Source organism: Papaver somniferum, chromosome 1, assembly GCF_003573695.1.
Source record: "Papaver somniferum cultivar HN1 chromosome 1, ASM357369v1, whole genome shotgun sequence".
Taxonomy (NCBI): Eukaryota; Viridiplantae; Streptophyta; class Magnoliopsida; order Ranunculales; family Papaveraceae; genus Papaver; species Papaver somniferum.
The window spans coordinates 31,105,149-31,123,930 of NC_039358.1; the positions used below are offsets into that span (position 1 = coordinate 31,105,149).

The following is an 18,782-nucleotide window of genomic DNA, read 5'->3' on the forward strand; positions in this document are numbered from 1 at the left end:
TTGGTATCGAATTTAAAAACGACTTCTAGAACAAAAAAAGTTAACTTTTTGTGAAACAAAATAGTTTTTTTCTGACTTCTGTTTATACAAACGATCGCTCCGCAAAAAGTGATTTTTTTTGCTTTTCTAGATTTTAAACAATTTTAAAAACAAATAAGCTAACTTTTTGTGAAATACTTTTTTTAATTTTTTGCTTCTGATTTGTGTGATTGACGAAAAACTGGTATCCGAACCTGCTAGGACCATTCCATAGCCATAGCTCATGCTTGCTAGAGAATTCCAATTTGGTCCAGCGTAATGTCCATTGTTCTGGTTCTAGAAATTTGATAATACCCATTCTTACCCTTTAATCCCCAAAAGGCAATAGAGGTCATTCACAGACTTTTCACTTTTTCTCAAAAATTTCCCTCCTTTTCTCTCTCTACTTTCTCCAGTTCTGGTTCGATTGGTTCTAATCTCACCATCCCCCATTAATGGAGTCATCAACATCTTCGAAAATAAGAACCAAAACCCAGAAAGGTAAACCCAGCGAAGACATTCTTCCCGGCAATGTTCTCAACTGTCGTCGAATCAAAGATGGGAATTTTCATCTCGCCAAGATCATTCAGAAGAGGAATTTGATCGGTGGAGGTGTTGGTGATTTCGAGTATTATGTTAATTACATCGATTGTAAGTTTTGTATTTCTTGAAATCTTTCTTCTTTATTTATTTTATTTTATTTTATTTTTTCGTTTTTTTGTTGTGAATTTCGGTTTTTAGGGTTTGGGGATCTGAAAGATTTAAGATTTTGATGTGGGAATTTGAAAAGGTTGGAAATTTTATGCGTTTTCTGTAAGATGAATTTGGAAATAAATTGAAGATTGCGAAGAATTCTTTGTGGATAGGGTTTAGGGTTTAGGGATCTCAATTCTTTGATTTGCTCATTGTTTTTTTCTGCGGAGTTAGGTTAATCAATTGTGTTTTGGCATGGGTTTGATTGACTGGAAACAAATGTATATTAGGATTTGAAAAAAAATTAAGTTCTTGTGGTTCGCTGTTTGATGTCTTAATTTATAGTTTCACATGTTGTTTTAGGGTTTGCTGGCTGTTTATGTTTTTTTGTTTCTGATTTTCATTGCAGTAAATAGGAGGAATGATGAATGGGTGAAATTTGAACGATTCGATCTAAAATCTTTAAAGCCTGATATTGAACCAGTTGAACCTGAAGAGCTTGCAGGAGTGAGAACTGTTGAGTGCATAGAGCTGCGAAGGCATGAGATTAAAACATGGTATTCTTCCCCTATTCCGTTAGAATTTGAAGACTGTCGAAGGTTGCACGTTTGTGAGTTTTGTTTTACATTTAAGAACTCTAGATCGCAGCTTAAAAAGCATAAGGTGAGATAATAGTTCATGTAATGTTTTGTTTCTAGATTACGGTTATTTTTAGAAGTATCAAAAGCATATGCTTCTAAAAGGTTTATGCATGTTTAGAATTCTCTGTGATTGATTTTTCTTAATATTTTGGTTTGGTAGAAAGATTGTCAAATAAGGGACCCCCCTGGTCACGAGATCTATCGAGATGGAAATTTATCAGTTTTTCAGGCAAGTTCTCATACATGATGTTACCATTCCATTGTTTTTATTAGGATTACAAAATTATTTCTTTGAATTGCATATTCTAATCCAAACATGGATGAACAGATTGATGGAGCAACCAATACTGAGTACTGTGATAATCTGAGCTATCTAGCTAAGATGTTTCTCGATATCAAGGGCAATTTAGGAAGAACTGAAAACAAAATGTTCTACGTTCTAATTGTCCATGATGATCTAGGATATGACATGGTTGCATATTTTTCAAAGGTAAATAGCTCTCCGTTCATCAATTTTATAGCTATGTTTATTTATTACCTGAGTTCATGCAAAGGGGTAATTTATGTTGGTTAAATTACCGTCATGGTGATCTGTTTGAGGATTGGTTGGATTAACTGTTTACACATCTATCCTTCATAATCAATGAAGGTAAAACTTGTAATGGAATCTTACAATGTTTCTCGCATTCTAACTCTTCCTCCGTATCAAAGACGGGGCTATGGGACCTTTCTAATTGGACTTGGTAAGTAACTTTTCTGTAGCTCCTCTTATTCCCCCCTGTTTAATTTCTATTGCTTTTTAACTGTTCTTATCCTTGTCTCTTTTATAATACACAGCTCATGAAATTGCAAAGTGGGAAAAAGTCAAAATGGGCGGTGTAAAGTCGCAGCTTTCAGACCTTGCGCTATCTTGTTACCGAAAGTACTGGAATAGGGTCCTTCTAAGAGTACTGAAACAGCATAAAGGCGGTCCTCTCTCGATTCTGGTACGTATACTTCTTCGTTTTTATTTTTTTGAAGATCAGGCCAAAGCCAACATAAACTACACAAGAAAAAAACTAATTCAGTCATATATAGACCGAACTTTAAAAGACATGTAGGGACCGGAGAAGAAATCCACCAGTCATTACTTTGAATGTGTATGACATTATGCTAAATTAGGCTTCACATGACTTCACTGAATTAAATTCAGTTTGTTGGAATCCAAGTAGGTGTCAGCAGTTACATTTTTGATTCCCAGGGGATTTGCCAGTTGGTGTTGTTGAGAATATAATCTTGCAATTGATAGTTACCTTTTTCGTAATCACATTCTGGGCTCCAATCCTGCATGCAAATCTCGTCCCTATGAGATATGCTAACAGCATCAGCTTTTATTGGCTCTTATACTCCTTGATAATTTCATTTGCACCTGCAGCAAACTACCTTGCTTATATTTCGCAATTGTATCTGCTACTGATCTTCCTCTACCAGTTGCTATGTCTAAATTGGTTACACATACACAGTAGTGTTTAGTCCTTATACACTCGCCATGTAAAATACAAATGACGAAGGATTTTACTGATTGAGATTTTTGTGTATCCTCTTAAAATCAAATTTGTGATGAGTTGGAGGAGGGGTCCATCTCTCTATGCTTGACTGTTTCTCTCACGTTCTGCGTGAGAACAGTTATTGATTGGTAGATGTTGAGAATGAGAGTAAAACTTAAAGGCCATTGTTATATTTTCTTGATGCAGATCCTTGCCTTTTCAAACATGGCAAAATTTCAAGCTTTCCAGAAACATTAAAAAAATAAATACACCGGTCAAAGTTTAAAACACAACTCGGTTGCTTTATTAGTTCAAACTCATGATTGTCAATGTTCTAGAGTTATCGCTTTTATCTTTTTGGTTTTTAATTTAATTTTTTTGTTTCTGTGCAGGACCTAAGTGAAAAGACTGCAATACACCCCGAAGATGTTACAGTCACACTTAAACAGCTGAATCTGCTAGAGCTTGACAGAGAGAATCGTAGATACAATGTCATTACAGATGCTGTGAGCCTTGCAAGGCATGATATCTACTCGACAGAAACCGAGATCGTTGATTTTCCTGATTATACCAAGAACCTTGACAGTTATTTTGATCCGTGTCCTGACTTTGATGCTGCGAAGATGATAACATGGCTTCATCCTCAAACCGAAGAAGAAGAAGATTGATTCCTATATTCCATTCTTTCTCTATTGTTTTGTAACATTCATCTTTAGATATCTGTCAAAAAAAATATCATGAGAATTAGTAGGATAACCAACGGGATTTTAAGTAGCCATACAGATGAGAGTGCCTTGAGTTTGATAATCTCAAAGTGAACCTGGCCTCCTTTGCAGAAGAAGAAAGAAGGAGACGAGAAACAACAGTACCAACAGTAACAAGATTAGTGGTTTTTTGTTGTAGTTTTTCGTTTCTCTTATATTTTCCCCCCTGTAACAATATATCAGTGGTTCCAGTTATCTGTTTGGCTGAAAGCATTTTGTGAACCTTAGATTTAGTGCAGTATGGTTTGTCTATATTGTAGTTTGGTTATCAAACTATATCAGGAAATTCATTTCTTTTCCTGGTTAATTGAAAAATGTGTAACTGTTCCATATCTGGTCATTTTTTTGGCTTCCATGTCAACTGCTTTCGTGTAGTCAGGATTCTGGTTCCAACCAGTTATGCTATTAGAACCACATCTAAGTTCCTGGCTTGTTATATATTACCAAAGTGCAGAGCCAAAACAAGCAGCATGCTGAAATTCCTCTACCTATTGCAAACAAGTATTGAACATGGGATCAATCTACGAATTCCGGGAACAATTGAACAAGGATCAAAAGCAAGCAGCACAAAGATACTTTCATATTTTTTCCAACGGCAGAACATAGCCATTGCAACATGCCTCAACTGCCACTAGCTCCAACACCAGAAATGAAACCTCATCCAACAGCCAGGCAAGTTCATCAACTTTATTTTTGATCGGTAGGCAAGTTCATCAAATCGCACTAGTTTCTTTGCCATACTGAATATCCTGGTCGAAAAAGAAGTGCTAGTTTTCTTTTTCATTCTCGTATGGCGTAATTTTGAAGTTGTGACAAATCAGCTCATAAAAAAAAGACATGAAAACATGCCACAAGCAATCTACCACTTCTAGTTATCAAAAGATGAAATCCTTGATTTCACAATAAAAGGGTATTAATGAAAACTAAACTATGTAAGCAGAGAGTAACTTGCACTCGCTCGTCTCCTTGCAGTAGTGGCAAAGTACACAGTGCACACCTTGTTTAAAGAATCAAGACAGATATCTAAACGTGTTCGGATTTCCCTCCTCTCTCTCGATAAATTCTCGAGAAATTAAATCTTGAAATCGGGCTTAAACATTCTACTTAGCTGCTCGACACAAGCTGTCACCAGGTCATTGTATTGCAAGACCTTACGAGCCTTCATAATCCGCATAATAGAAGCATCAATCGCATAACGCCTATCCTTATCAACATCTTCAATCACCTTCTTCTTTTCATCCACAGGGGGTAAAGGAATTTTGATCCTCCTCATTTTATCAGTGAACTCGACATTCCACGAGAAACTGTCCTTCTGAGATATGCTTTTTGTATTAGGTTCTTTTGTTAGGATCTTGTACTTTGCGCAAGAAAGCGAGTGGAGCAATCTGTCAACGTCATCATCTGTCAAGTTTAGTTGTGCCCTGATATCTGAATAACTTAATTTATCTGATGAGTGGAATAGCATCCAAACAGCAGCTTGATGAGTCGACACAATAAGCTCTATAGGTTTTTTCTGAAACTTCCCAGTGCCGTTACAAGAACCCATTGAGTATAGTATAAGTATGTAAGTTTCCTATGTTTGGTTCTATCCTGATAAAATTCCTTGAAAGACTGCACGCATTGTACCATCTCCGCAGGCAAGTTCAGATCGATAGTTTTGTAATTTGGCCAGAATCCTGTAGTAAGGACAGTGACATTAAAGTTGATGTCATTACGAGTATAATCATTACTGTCTGTATAATCCACATACGTATCCGGTCTGCATATCCCTTGCTAGTGCCAAGTCACTGATCATGCCTTCCATTTTCGAGGTAAACTGTGCACCACACTGCTGCTTCAATTTTAGCAAAAAGCTCCTCTCATGATGATCATCAGCACTATTCTTATCGAACAGAAGGCGGCGAGCAAGCTTTTTCATACAGAACTCAGCAAATAAATCTTTGTCATCGAGATAAGCAAGCAAGCATAAAATCTTGTCAAGGGTTTCCTCAATGGCATCATCACTGATACATGTGTATCTTCTTCTCCGGGAACTAGTGATCCTAAAAAAGGATTGAGGATAGAATTATAAATTAATGAAGGAATGCTAATTTTTAGGCAGTATTCTTAAAAAAAGAAATATACTTAGAAAAGGAATATTTCCTACACAAGGTAATATTTATAGATAAAGAAATATATACTTAGAAAATGAATTATTCCTAGACAAGGTAATATTCCTAAAAAGGGAAATATACCTAGAAAAATGAATTAAACCTAGAAAAGGAAATAGATTCCTAGAAAGATTTGGGAAATCATTAAAGCTATAAATAGAGATGCTTAGCTTATAGTTAAGACATCTAGAGAGTGAGGTTTGACACCTAGAAAAGGAAGTTGAACACACATACCTAGAAGATAAATTTGTGAGGCAATATTAATTATTGTAAAAGCAAGCTTAGCAAATAGTTTAAGGTTATTTACCTAGAGAGATTGTGAGCGTGACAAAGAAAGAATTGTAATAGTTTTCTTGTTCATAATCTAGAGAAGATATATTTTTTCGGAACCGGTTTCTATTGTGTTCTGTTTTCTAGTTTTCGTCTATTATTATTCTGAATTCCGCCTCTATAATAATAGTCACCAAGGTACAGAGATCAACATGTATCAAGTTGGTATCAGAGCAAAGTTCGTTTCTTTTAGGGAAGATTTCAGTGGTTTATGGTCTTCACTAGATCTCTCTACAAACAACTTGGTGAGTTACTCGAAAAGCAAGAATACGTTAAAAGGACAAGAAAACCAAGGATGACAAAATCAGACGATGAGTCTAAGACTGATGAACCAAAAACTACCGACGATAAGGTGGTTATGTTAGAAAAAGAGATGAAGACAATTCAAACTACCCTGGACGAGTTGGTTGCTTGTATTCGTTCCAATACACCAAATCTGAAACTTACAAAAAAGAAATCTCCATCTTGGGGTTCGGAAGAAGAGGATGAGGAGGAAGAAGAAGAAAGCGAAGAGGAAGAAGAAGATGAGATTCCTAAAGGCACAAAAGCAACAAAACCTCATGGTAAGTTTATGAATCATGGTAAGAATCTAAAAATTGATTTCCATGTTGATATTCCACTTTATGATGGAAGCGTCGATGTCGAGAAATTAGATGATTGGATAGAGTGTCTAGAGACGTACTTTTCTTTGTTTGAATATGGTTCGAAGGAGAAGATATCTTTTGCGGCATTGAAGCTTTCAAAGCATGCTCTAATATAGTGGAAAGCTTACCAAAGGAAATATCTAAGTAAGGGAGCATTGTCGTGGAAGGGATTCAAGGAAGTTGTGAGGAAACAATTTTATCCGGTTGGCTACCTTGAAGAGAGATGGTTCAAGTGGTACGACTTGAAGCAGTCATACAACCAAACCGTGCAAGAATATATACTTCGGAATTTCAGAATCAAGGTATGGTTTTGGATTTATACTTGGAAGATAATGCTATCTATATGAAGTATATCTCCGGGTTCCATGAGTATATACAGAAGGAGTTGAAGATGTTTTCGGTGGATACTATCTCCGAAGCAAGCAGAAAAGCTAATGCCATCGAAGGTAGGCTTAATAAATCTGATGTTGAGGGAAACACCAAGGGGAAGTCTAGAGGTTTCGTCGCTAAAGGAGATGAAAGGAGCAAAGAGGATAGGAAGTCTAAAGAAAAAGAAGGTTTGACTTGTACTCATTGCAAACAAACATGACATGTTATCGACAAGCGTTGGATGAAGTATCCTAATCTAAAACCAAAAGGGTTGCAGAATAGAGAAGCCAAGAAGGAAACACTAGTCGCACAAGATCCAATAGAAATCCAAGGACTAAAGGAACCCAACTCAAATCTCTCTCTTATGGCACGAGAAAAAGAAGGACCTTTAAAAGATGACCTTAGGGAACGACTCTTCACAGTTAAGATGCAGGTTAAAAGAACACTAATAGATGTTGTTATTGACCCAGGAAGTCAGAAGAATTTACTTTCACATTCTTTGGTACATAAGTTGGGTTTGAAAACTTTTAAACATCCGAAACCCTATCCTTTAGGGTGGCTTCAAAAGGAAGGTGGTCTACAGGTTGCAGAGCAGTGCACGTTCAAGTTTTCTTTTGATGAGTCATACATTGACGAGGTTACATGCGACGTGGTTCCATTGGATGTTTGTCAAGTTGTACTTGGTAGTCTTTACTTGTGGGATCGATATGCGGTTTTACATCAAAAGGAGCAGAAGTATACCTTTACCAAAGATGGGAAAGCTTTTGTAATACGAGCTATTAACTCTCCTCTTGAGGGAGCAATCTTGATTAAAGCCACTCAGGATAAACGGTTGGTGAATTCTAGTACGACGTTCATTCTCCTTGTGACCTGTTGTCTTGAGGAGAAGCCGAGTAGAGTTTGTTTGGAAACCCTAACCAAACAAAAAGAAGAAGACCTAAAAAGGTTGAAGATGTTTGAACCACCATTACTAGATAATGATGGAGATGACAAAATGATCTTGCCACATGCGTAAGACTTGTGGTTTGATAGAGAAGAACCACTCGAAGAGGATTCCATTAGGGAGCAAAGAGTGACTAAGACAAGACAATAAGATAATGACGCTTTTCTAATTGGAAGTCAAAGTCAAGTTCCCGACAAGGAGAGATGGTTCAACATGGAGAAAGGAACTCTCGGGTTCCCTAACCTCCAAATCTAACTTTCACAGGAGTTCACGTTCTTGAGTGGGGGCGCATGATACATGTGTATCTTCTTCTCCGGGAACTAGTGATCCTCAAAAAGGATTGAGGATAAAATTGTAAATTAAGGAAGGAATGTTGATTTTTAGGCAATATTCTTAGAAAAGGAAATATACATAGAAAAGGAATATTTCCTATACAAGGTAATATTTCTAGATAAGGAAATATATACTTAGAAAAGGAATTATTCCTAGATTAAGAATATTCCTAGACAAGGTAATATTCCTAGAAAGGGAAATATACCTAGAAAAAGGAATTAAACCTAGAAAAGGAAATAGATTCCTAGAAAGGTTTTGGAAATCATTAAAGCTATAAATAGAGATGCTTAGCTTATAGTTAAGACATCTAGATAGTGAGGTTTGACACCTAGAAAAGGAGGTTGAACACGCATACCTAGAAGATAAGTTTGTGAGGCAATATTAATTATTGTAAAAGCAAGCTTAGCAAATAGTTTAAGGTTATTTACCTAGAGAGATTGTGAGCGTAACAAAGAGAGAATTGTAATAGTTTTCTTGTTCATAATCTAGAGAAGATATATTTCTTCGGAACTGGTTTCTATTGTGTTCTGTTTTCTAGTTTTCGTCTATTATTATTATGAATTCCGCTTCTATAATAATAGTCACCAAGGTACAGAGATCAACATGTATCAATCACCCAGTTTCTCATTGCTTCCACCTTTCCTAAGGACACCATCAGAAAAGGTAAACAACAATTCTGCAACCAAGTTGTTACCGACCTTCTTGTTGCAAAACACCTCGAATGCCTCCTTAAGTGCCTGATGGAAAATATTATCTTTTTTAAAGCTACTCGAAATATAAGCATAGTACTTATCATGCAGCTTGATCACTCTTCTGAAGAAAGCGTGCTCTTGCACCGCCACCGAAGCTTTGTCTTCCTTCTTGCTTGTCACTGCATCATCTGCTTCATGGATCAAAGACATACCCTCAGAAGTAACATGTTGTTTGAATGCAGCAGAAATAGGATCCAACCCATTCTTGATATTAGAAAAAATATGATACATCCTTTCGAGATCTTCTTTTTTGTCTTCTCCAAGCAATACACGACATCCAGAGTGCTCCTTTTTGTTTATGGGTGAAAATCGTTTCTGCTGATTTTGGTAATTTCGGTGGGTGAGTGAGAAATAGATCTAAACTCTAAATAAATGTACTACACGGGATTACTTTAGATTCGAGAGATCAATCTATACAAATCTGGCCTAAACCAAGAAATGGCCGTTCCGGATTTGCTTCGGTCACAAAAAGGAGGAGAAGGGCTGGTTTAGGGAGGGAAGCGAAAAGAGTGTTGAGACCAGAGAAGTTCTAGAAGAGTAGTACTTGACTTGTATCAGAAGGTGAAAGCTTTGAGAAAGCTAGAAAGAGTTGCCTTTCTGAGTGTTGTATTTCTCCCTGACCAAAAACTTGTGTCTTAGTGGAAATAAGTAAAACCTATTTATACAAGTCGTACTCTGGCCCCATAAGAAAAGAAACAGATGAGTTAAACGGGAAGAGGTGGTAACGCCTGGTATTGATGGAATTTGATGGAATTGATGCTCCATAATGAAAGAGCGTTTCACCATTACTTCCTGCATTTCCTAACCGTTTTATTCTTATTACACTTTCTTGAAACGGGCATTTGTGTATGCCGCACGCTGTAGACCGCCAAACCAAAACCCTAATGAGCATCCCCCAGTTTGTGACATACGTTTTGATGTCTCGAGTGTTTTCGTGGAAAACATGTAGCATGTCGCTGGTGTTCGAGAAGTTGAGCTTGAGAGACTTGCCGGATTAGTGGCGACCTTCGACGGTTGAGATTTTGCATAAGAGGAATCGTGGCCTTTGATGTAGGAGCGGCATGCCAAAGTGCAAGGGTTGCACGACATGTGCCAATGGCATGTGTGGCATGCCTCGGCCCTGGGTTGCACGTCGGGTGCAAGTGGAAGTGCCAAAGTGCAAGTGTTGCACGGCATGTGCCAATGGCATGTGTGGTATGCCTTGACCCTAGGTTGCACGTCGGGTGCAAGTGGAAATTCCAAAGTGCAAGTGTTGCACGACATGTGCCAATGGCGCGTGTGGCGGTTTTGGCCCTAGGTTGCACGTCGGGTGCAAGTGGAAATGCCAAAGTGCAAGTGTTGCACGGCATGTTCTAATGGCGCGTGTGGCGGCTTTGTCTCTAGGTTGCACGGCTTGGCATGCCAGGTTGCAAGGGTTGCACGGCATGTGCCAATGGCGCGTGTGCGGCTTTGGCCCTAGGTTGCACGGCTTGGCATGTCAGGTTGCAAGGGTTGCACGGCATGTGCCAATGGCGCGTGTGGCTTTGGCCCTAGGTTGCACGGCTTGGCATGCCAGGTTGCAAGGGTTGCACCGCATGTGCCAATGGCGCGTGTGGCGGCTTTGGCCCTAGGTTGCACGTCTTGGTATGCCAGGTTGCAAGGGTTGCACGGCATATGCCAATGGCGCGTGTGGCGGCTTTGGCCCTAAGTTGCATGGCTAGGCATGTCAGGTTGCAAGGGTTGCACGACATGTGCCAATGGCGCGCGCTTTTGGCATGGTTTCCATTTTGTGAAATGGTGGTGCGTTTTGGATTTTTGGCATGGTTTACGTGATGATTGCGCGTTGCTTTGCGGTTTGGCGTGGTTGCCATATTTAGCGCAACGGTTGCGTGTTATTTGTAGTTTTGGCATGGTTGCCATATTTTGCACAATGATTGCATGGTACATGCAATTGCTATGTTTTGTGTGATGAGTTCACGGTGCGTGCATTTGGCATGTTTGCCATGCTTTTGCGCAATGATTGCACGGTACGTGCAATTGCTATGTTTTGCGCGATATTTGCACGGTACGTGCATTTGGCATGTTGCGTGACATGTGTGAGTGGCATGATTGCCATGTTTTTGCGCAGTGATTGCACGATACGTGCAATTGCTATGTTCTGCGCGATGATTGCACGGTGCGTGTATTTGGCATGTTTGCCATGCTTTTTGCATAATGGTTGCGCGATATGTGTGAATTTAGGGTTTCGCGCATCGAAACCCTAATTTAGTATTTGAAAAAGGTACCCTGGTGATTTTTACATAAGCGCGTTAAATGTTCTAATAAATGTGCTAGTGTCACTGGGACGTCATGCTATACGTGAGGTTTTACGTTTTTACCCTTTGTTCAAAAACCACCATCAATTTTAAGTCCACTGCTTAGCTTGGAACAGGGGCCTTGTCGCGAGGTAAGCATAATATGGTGACGGACGAGAATAGAACTGAGACAGTAAGTCGTGAAAGAGGGCCGAGGAGATTTGTCTGACCTTTTTCGATATGTAAGTAAGAATCCACAATCCTCGTATCTGGCAGCTTTGCACAAATCCCAGTATGACTAGGTGTTTTTGGGGCCAGGTTTTGGAACGCGAGGCGGAGTTGCTAGCATAGACTTGACATGGAAGGGACTTGTCAGCACCAATAAGCTTGGAATGGGTGTGGGCCACTTGACAAAAGAGAGGATATGAGGTGGAAAAGCAAATATATGGCTTTGAATATAGCGAAAATAACCCATCCCGCCGGAGATGATATGAGGACGGATTTTGTTCCTCTAGTAGCAGTCACTATCATTGATTTTGTAAGACAGAGGTAGGATGAGAGAAAGAATAATTCTTGAGAAGATTTTTCTGCATGTTATTGTTATCTTAAAGGATTCTTGATATATAGATTGATTCCAAACAATCCTAAGAATTGAAGCTCCTCTATACTATCCATATCGATTATTCTTCAATTCTTTGTAAAAGAGGGATGAGTTAGATTTAATCTTGAAAGAATTAAAAGACCTTATTTGGTTTATATATTGCATGCTGTCCAATTTGAGTAGTGATGCTGGTTAAATGCTAACTCCATATTTGGGTCCACAATTAGCAGGTTGTTGTCAGGTTGACCATTATCATCAGGAGGTTATTGTCATTGTCAACAATCTAAATGCCCAACTATATCTCTCGCTCCGTATTGAGAATTGCTCTTACCTCCTTTCCCATTGGCAGGTGATTTAAGTCTCTAGTCTTCAACTCTCCATTAACGCCTTTGAGAAAAAGCATGCTTTCTTGAGTTAACCAAGAATTTGTAGTCAAAATGTCATCGTAAACCGGTTTGATAGGACGGAATGATCTCACATTCTGTAGGTCATGCGACTCATCCCTCGTGCGTGTACCTGACCTTAGGCCGCCAAAAAAGTTAAAAGAAATGCAATAAGAAAAAGAAAGGGTCACGTCATACTCCCCAAGTTGGACATGCAAAAATATGTAGCCATTGCAAGCTATACGTGCCTCAACTGCCACTAGCTCCAATAGCAGAAACCGGCCAACGGCCGGGCTCAACCTCTTTGTGGTTAACCCGGACTTTAGGACCTGACGTTGTTAGGTGAACATAGGTTATCCAGACCAACGACTTTGCCATGGTTAGATTAAGGTTACATTTATTCAGGCCATAACATAAACTGGTTCCAGATAATAAAGTCGAATGGTAGGGCACTGGCACCCAAGTCATAAAGTGAGACTAAAAAGAAAGAAGTGAGACTATATTATCATTACAGAATCCTTGATAAGCTTATCACATTCAGGGCCTATCCAAGTTGTCACATATAAAGAAAAATTCAATCTATGATTTGCAAGAATCTAACATCAGTTCATCGCTAACGATCTATCGAGTCTTCTGGCATCTTAAAACTAATCAAATTATCACAAATATAGCTACTCCAATGCATAAGAAAACTGTTAAAGACTGCCAGCTAGCCTAAGCTGACTCGCATTGAAAATTGATGGAATATCTTACTGAACCTCTTTGGCAAACGGAAAATGGATCATTTGTCCAAATATTTTTAAAACATGGTTCAAATGGACGAGTAAAAATTAGTATGGGCGAAACGAACACCAAAAAAATAGCAAGGATGAAACTGGATTCATCCTGATTTAAACTTAAAAAATAACAAGAATGAAACCGGATTTATCCTGATGTAATTTAAAAATAAGAAAAAATATTTGAAAATGGGTAGGATGAAACTGTTTATATCCTGACTATTTTTACATTTTTGTCCATTTAAACAGTATCAAAATCTAAATGTCTCTTTCACTCAGGAATTGTTGATTTTGATCTTTTTAACCAATTTTGTGTTTGGCAAAAGGATCAACCCTGCATTAAAAAGAGAAACAAATCAAAACTCTAAATCACTCGAAGCAATAAATAAACAACCCCTTTCAGTACATATCTTTGAATATATCCATTCATCCATGTATATTTAGCTAGTTTCTACTCCCAACCCCTAAATAAAAGCGGAGTTTCCAAATCTTTTAGATTAAAGAGCTATCTTGATTTCCTAAATATTTATTTATTTTTCTGCTTTAACATTGCCTATAACAACAGGTGGTGATCGATCAGGTTCCTAAATATCTTGGAACGGAGGAGTATACTGTTGGAACATAAAACTTCTTGAAAGAAAGACATCTTTCATGGATTACACAAAATTTCTTGAAAGTTCATAATATTTTATTAAATATTAAATCAAGAGAAATAATTATGCTTATGCCGCTTTCATCCACTCCATTATAGTGCACCATCAGCCGCAATCCAATTTGGTCATCCGGTACTTGCAATATTCAAGCAGTTGGGAAGCTATATATTTCCGGATTTAGTAATGCAATTTATTCACGTAATCTGATACTTGCATCCTTTGATTTATCCCCCAGCAATTCAACTGTACTCATGAAGACAAAGAAATGCGTACGTCTCAATATTTATGTAACAACAACATCAGAAAAAATATAATGACATCAAAATTTACTAATTTCAATCAAGTTGCCAAGATAATATAGGGGATGCATTGTTTGTCTCTTACTATTTTTCTTGTTACTACCATTTGAATGAGTACCTTTATAAGTATGCAATTACTTTGCTGGCTAATAACTGCTACTATCACCCCGTTAAGCAGCAAGTAACCAAACAATGTTAAAGTTGGCTAACTCACGTACAAACGTCAATGAAATCGTTTTGACAAATTAAATCAATAAAATACAAACATAACTCAATTAAGAGAATCAACGGTACACGCAACAATCTAAGTAATTCGTTACATAAGTTTGAATTCGAAACATTGTCGTTAGTTGTTGATTGAAGTTAATTCTGAGAACATTAACGGTTTCAAATCTGCTACGTTAAGTGAAGAGATTATGCATTTGATGACAACTGTTGATACATACACCAAACAATTGTCTCACGATTTTAATTAATTTTCTATGTTTATTGATCACCATTGGGTTTTTAGAAAACTAAGTGTTTTGAACATGATGATGTGAAATAGGGAGGATTTTATTAGTTTGGGGGAGCAGGTAATCGATTAGGACGGAGATAATCAAGTGGTGGTGATCTGATTCTCAAAGACACTGTTCGGCAAGTGCTGGTCGACTCAAGGATCAACTACTAAGAGTCAAGTAAATGGATATAAACAAAATCTCTAGTAAAATTATGTGGCTTAATTAAGCCTTGAGAGAGATCTTCATAATGACAGGAGGAGGGAGAAAAGATGAAAGGTAGTAAATTCCAGAATCTTTACTCTTTAGTGCCCAGTATCAGTTTCAGTCTTAGTTGTTGAATTTGCACTACCCATGTGACCTTCGTTCTATTTTTGACATAACCTTGCGCATACATATTTCTAGCTTTAGCTATGTCCTTGGCTTCTTACTCTAGTTTCCCCAATAACTTAAACAGACCTTAACGTTCGAGTTAAATACCTAACACGGCATAAGGTTTAGAACTTATAGTAGGTAGGCATTCAGTTATACACCAGAGGTCCAGAGCTAGGTTTAGTCGCGTGACTCGCGTCATACACGTGCCCGATAAAACATCCAGTTAAGTTACGAATATTTAGGCTAACGTTAGTTATACTCGGGCAAACTTAAGGTTAAGTGTTAGCCGGGAAGAAATATAGCTACAGGGCCAAGGCATAATCTCTCTACCGTCTAAAGTTCCGGACGATCTCGGCCATTTTTTGACCCACATACATACACACCACTTTTTCTTAGAACATTGATTGATAGTGATTATCCTCCTCTCAAATTCACCTCCACAGCAGTACTCCGACCTCCCTTCATTGTTTGTATGCGTTGGCAGAAAACAGACGTCCAAAAATGGACACAGCCGAATCCCCCTTCAGTGTTCTCAAACTATCCTTTTTATATAGGGAATTTTGATAAAGTACGCCTCTCTCGGGAACCCAAGAAAAAATGCCCCCGTTATTTTGAAATTTGTTAAAGTACCCTCACGTTAGTTTTTCCATTTAGTGTTAGTTAAGACTAATTTACTTTACATATTTACCCTTTACTTATTGCCACATTGATTTTCTACATCATTTTTCAGGTTTGTCGAGTCCGGTTCAGAATCGTTACATCGCTTTCAGGTTCGTTACATTATTTTCCAAAAAGAGTTCAACATTTCAAGTGTTTTGGGGTTTTTGGTTGGAGGAAAATTGACCTTCTACAACATTTTTTAGGTTCGTCGATCTCAAATCAGGATCGTGACAACACTTTCAGGTTCGTCGAGCCCGGTTCAGGAGTTACACCGTTTTCAAGATCGTCGGATAATTTACCCTCCCCACCAAGGAGATTTAGTTCAGGGGTAACTAAGACTTTTAATTGGAAAGATAACCGTCACCTAACACCTAACTGGATGGAATTTGACTTTTGAATAAAACAGGATACTTTAACAAATTTATAAAAAACGTGGACACTTATTTAGTGTAACGTGAAAAGTAGGGGTACCTTATAAAAAAACAGTTTTATATATTTAGTCAGTTGTCTCACAATGTAGATATGGTCAATTAATGTACGAGATACCAAACAATCTTCTATCAATCCATATATTCATGGCCATAAAATAATATTTTAATGGTTATTCTATGATAAGAAGGAAACAAAGATATCTCATGTCTAATCTAACTCATTCTGAATTCAAATTTGTTCACACTCCTCTAAAAAGTGTATATTTAACATTTTATTCTGATCGGTTGATGTGAAAGGACAATAGTCCCACATCGCTAGAATCCGTTTAATTAACAGAAGGGTCGCTCCACTCATTGCTAATTGGTTTTGAGTTGGATGCCTGCAGACTTTAACATGGTATCAGAGTTAATCCCTCATACCCAAACCTGTGTTTGCCGGGTGTAGGTCGAGTTACTGGCCGAAGGGTTTAACCTACTTTGTCACTTGTACACCCGGGGTATATGCCATACTGGTCGAGGTGTACCCCCGATTTAGTATTTCTCACCTGTGTACACTTGTTACTGATTGTCTGGTAACTCGTACGTAGGTCCACGTGTTAGGCCCGGTGACTGGCCTTACACGTGAGGGGGAGTGTGAAAGGACAATAGGCCCACATCGCTAGAATCCGCTTAATTAACTTAAATATAATACGGAAGGGACGCTCCACTCATTGCCAATTGGTTTTAAGTTGGATGTCCGCAGACTTTAACAGTCGATTATTTAACTGATGGTCCATAATCCTCTATGTTAATCTCGGCCTCATTACATGCACATTCGTTAACGAGTGTACACAAATTCGGACGGGATAATTTACCCATTCTAAAATAGACTTGAGGTCTCTTCTCATCATAGCCAACTTCTTTTTATAAATTTCTCCCCGGGATATATATCCTCGCGTCATTAGGGGCGACCCTGAAAAAATTAGGAGCGATATAATAAGACAAAATAGGTTGAAAATACTTATATGTCCCTAGGGCTGTCAATGGGTACCCATTACCCGGATCCGGTAGGGTCCGGTTCCGGGTCCTAAAGTTGGACCAATTAGCTACTTAGGACCCGGCGGGTAATTACCCGATTGGACCCGAATTTAAACGGGTCCAAACGGGTAATACCCATTGGGTACCCGTTTATTCATTCTTTTATTCATGTTTTTAGCAAAATTATAAGTATTTTTTCTAGTTTTAGCTTTGATATTTTACTCATTTAAATTTTTTCTCTTACATTTAATCTTTATTTAGTACATTCATAAGAAATAATAATAATTTTTTATAAAAATTACTTAAATCCAAGCTAAAAAGAGAAATATATTAAGTTTTTGAGATTTTTTAAAAAGTTTTCTTTAGACCCAACGGGTACCCGGAACCGACGGGTACCCGGGTATTTAAACGGGTCCGGTTCTGGGTCCACAAGTTTAGGAACCGGACCCGACCTTTATAAGTAGGGTCCGGGTCTAGTGATACCCGGGAGGATCCGGACCCGTTGACACCCCTATATGTCCCTTCATAATCGGTAGTTTAGTTTTTTTTTTTTATCTACCAATTGTGACTATGTTCTTCTCTTCTTTGAGAAATCAAAAATTTCATTGGTTTTGAAAAATTTGAACTTGGGGATACTACCACAATCGGTAGATAAATAACATCACGATAGATAATAAACATCACAAGACAACCGATTATGCAAATAAAGAAATTCAAAATTCCATTGGTTTTTGAAAATTTTGAATTTTGGGCTACTAGCACAATCGGTAGATAATGAACATCACCAGACTACCGATTGTATAAATCAGTAGGTAAAAAATATCATGCGTCTACCGATTGTGAAAATAGAGAAACTCAAAATTCCATTGGTTTTTGAAAATTTTGAATTTGAGAATACTACCACAATCGGTAGATAATGAACATCACGAGACTACCGATTGTACAATCGGTAGATAATAAACATCACGAAACTACCGATTGTGCAAATAGAGAAACTCAAAATTCCATTGGTTTTTGAAAAATATGAATTTGGGGCAACTACCATAATCGGTAGGAAATTAACATTACAAAATTACTATTTTAACTACCGATTATAATTTTCGTAACACAAACCAACATACATCGATATAAACTACCAATTACCGATTATGGTAGTTCCCAAATTCGAAAATTTTGAGATTTTTTCAAATTTCAATTTTGGGGCAAATTCATAATCGGGAGACATGGTAAATAAATACCCTCCGATTGTAGGTTATTTCAAAATAACAAAACTTTAAAACTACATACGTACATATTACCCTCCGATTATCATAACATCTACCGATTAATAAATTAAACTACTGATTGTTGTTTTATCTACCGATTATGGAGGGTAAAATTGTCATTTTGAAAAATCGGAGATAAGGAGTATAGCTTAAATTTACGTTTGGGATGACCTTTTTTGTCTTTTTATATCACCCCTAATTCTTTCAGGGTAACCCCTAATGACGCCAGGATATATATAGGCCTTCCCTGTTGGGAAAATTTATAAACCAGCCAAACTTCTTTTTATTAACTTATAAACCAACCAAATTAACTTCTACAATTATTAGTATTCGAAACGAAAACACACAGGAAAGCATCTTGTCTACTGAGACACATGTCACATTGTTCA

The 18,782-nt window shown here is 37.8% G+C and overlaps 1 protein-coding gene and 1 pseudogene across 1 annotated transcript; one reads left to right on the forward strand and one right to left on the reverse strand.

Moving 5' to 3' along the window:
• The first annotated feature begins 340 nt into the window (after positions 1-340).
• On the forward strand, positions 341-3,982 carry LOC113282382 (histone acetyltransferase of the MYST family 1-like). The gene is made up of 7 exons (XM_026531369.1): positions 341-669; positions 1,121-1,374; positions 1,513-1,581; positions 1,681-1,842; positions 2,002-2,095; positions 2,190-2,338; positions 3,271-3,982. Exons 1-7 carry the CDS (start codon positions 474-476, stop codon positions 3,544-3,546), a joined length of 1,200 nt encoding a protein of 399 aa, XP_026387154.1. The 5' UTR covers positions 341-473; the 3' UTR covers positions 3,547-3,982.
• A 670-nt stretch (positions 3,983-4,652) lies between these two features.
• LOC113276941 lies at positions 4,653-12,798 on the reverse strand (annotated as a pseudogene).
• Positions 12,799-18,782: the final 5,984 nt, after the last annotated feature.

Coding starts and splice junctions, on each gene's coding strand:
- LOC113282382 (XM_026531369.1), top strand. CDS start 474: ATGGAGTCATCAACATCTTCGAAAATAAGAACCAAAACCCAGAAAGGT. Junction 1,843..2,001: donor TGGTTGCATATTTTTCAAAG/GTAAATAGCTCT, acceptor TAATCAATGAAG/GTAAAACTTGTAATGGAATC. Junction 2,339..3,270: donor GCGGTCCTCTCTCGATTCTG/GTACGTATACTT, acceptor GTTTCTGTGCAG/GACCTAAGTGAAAAGACTGC.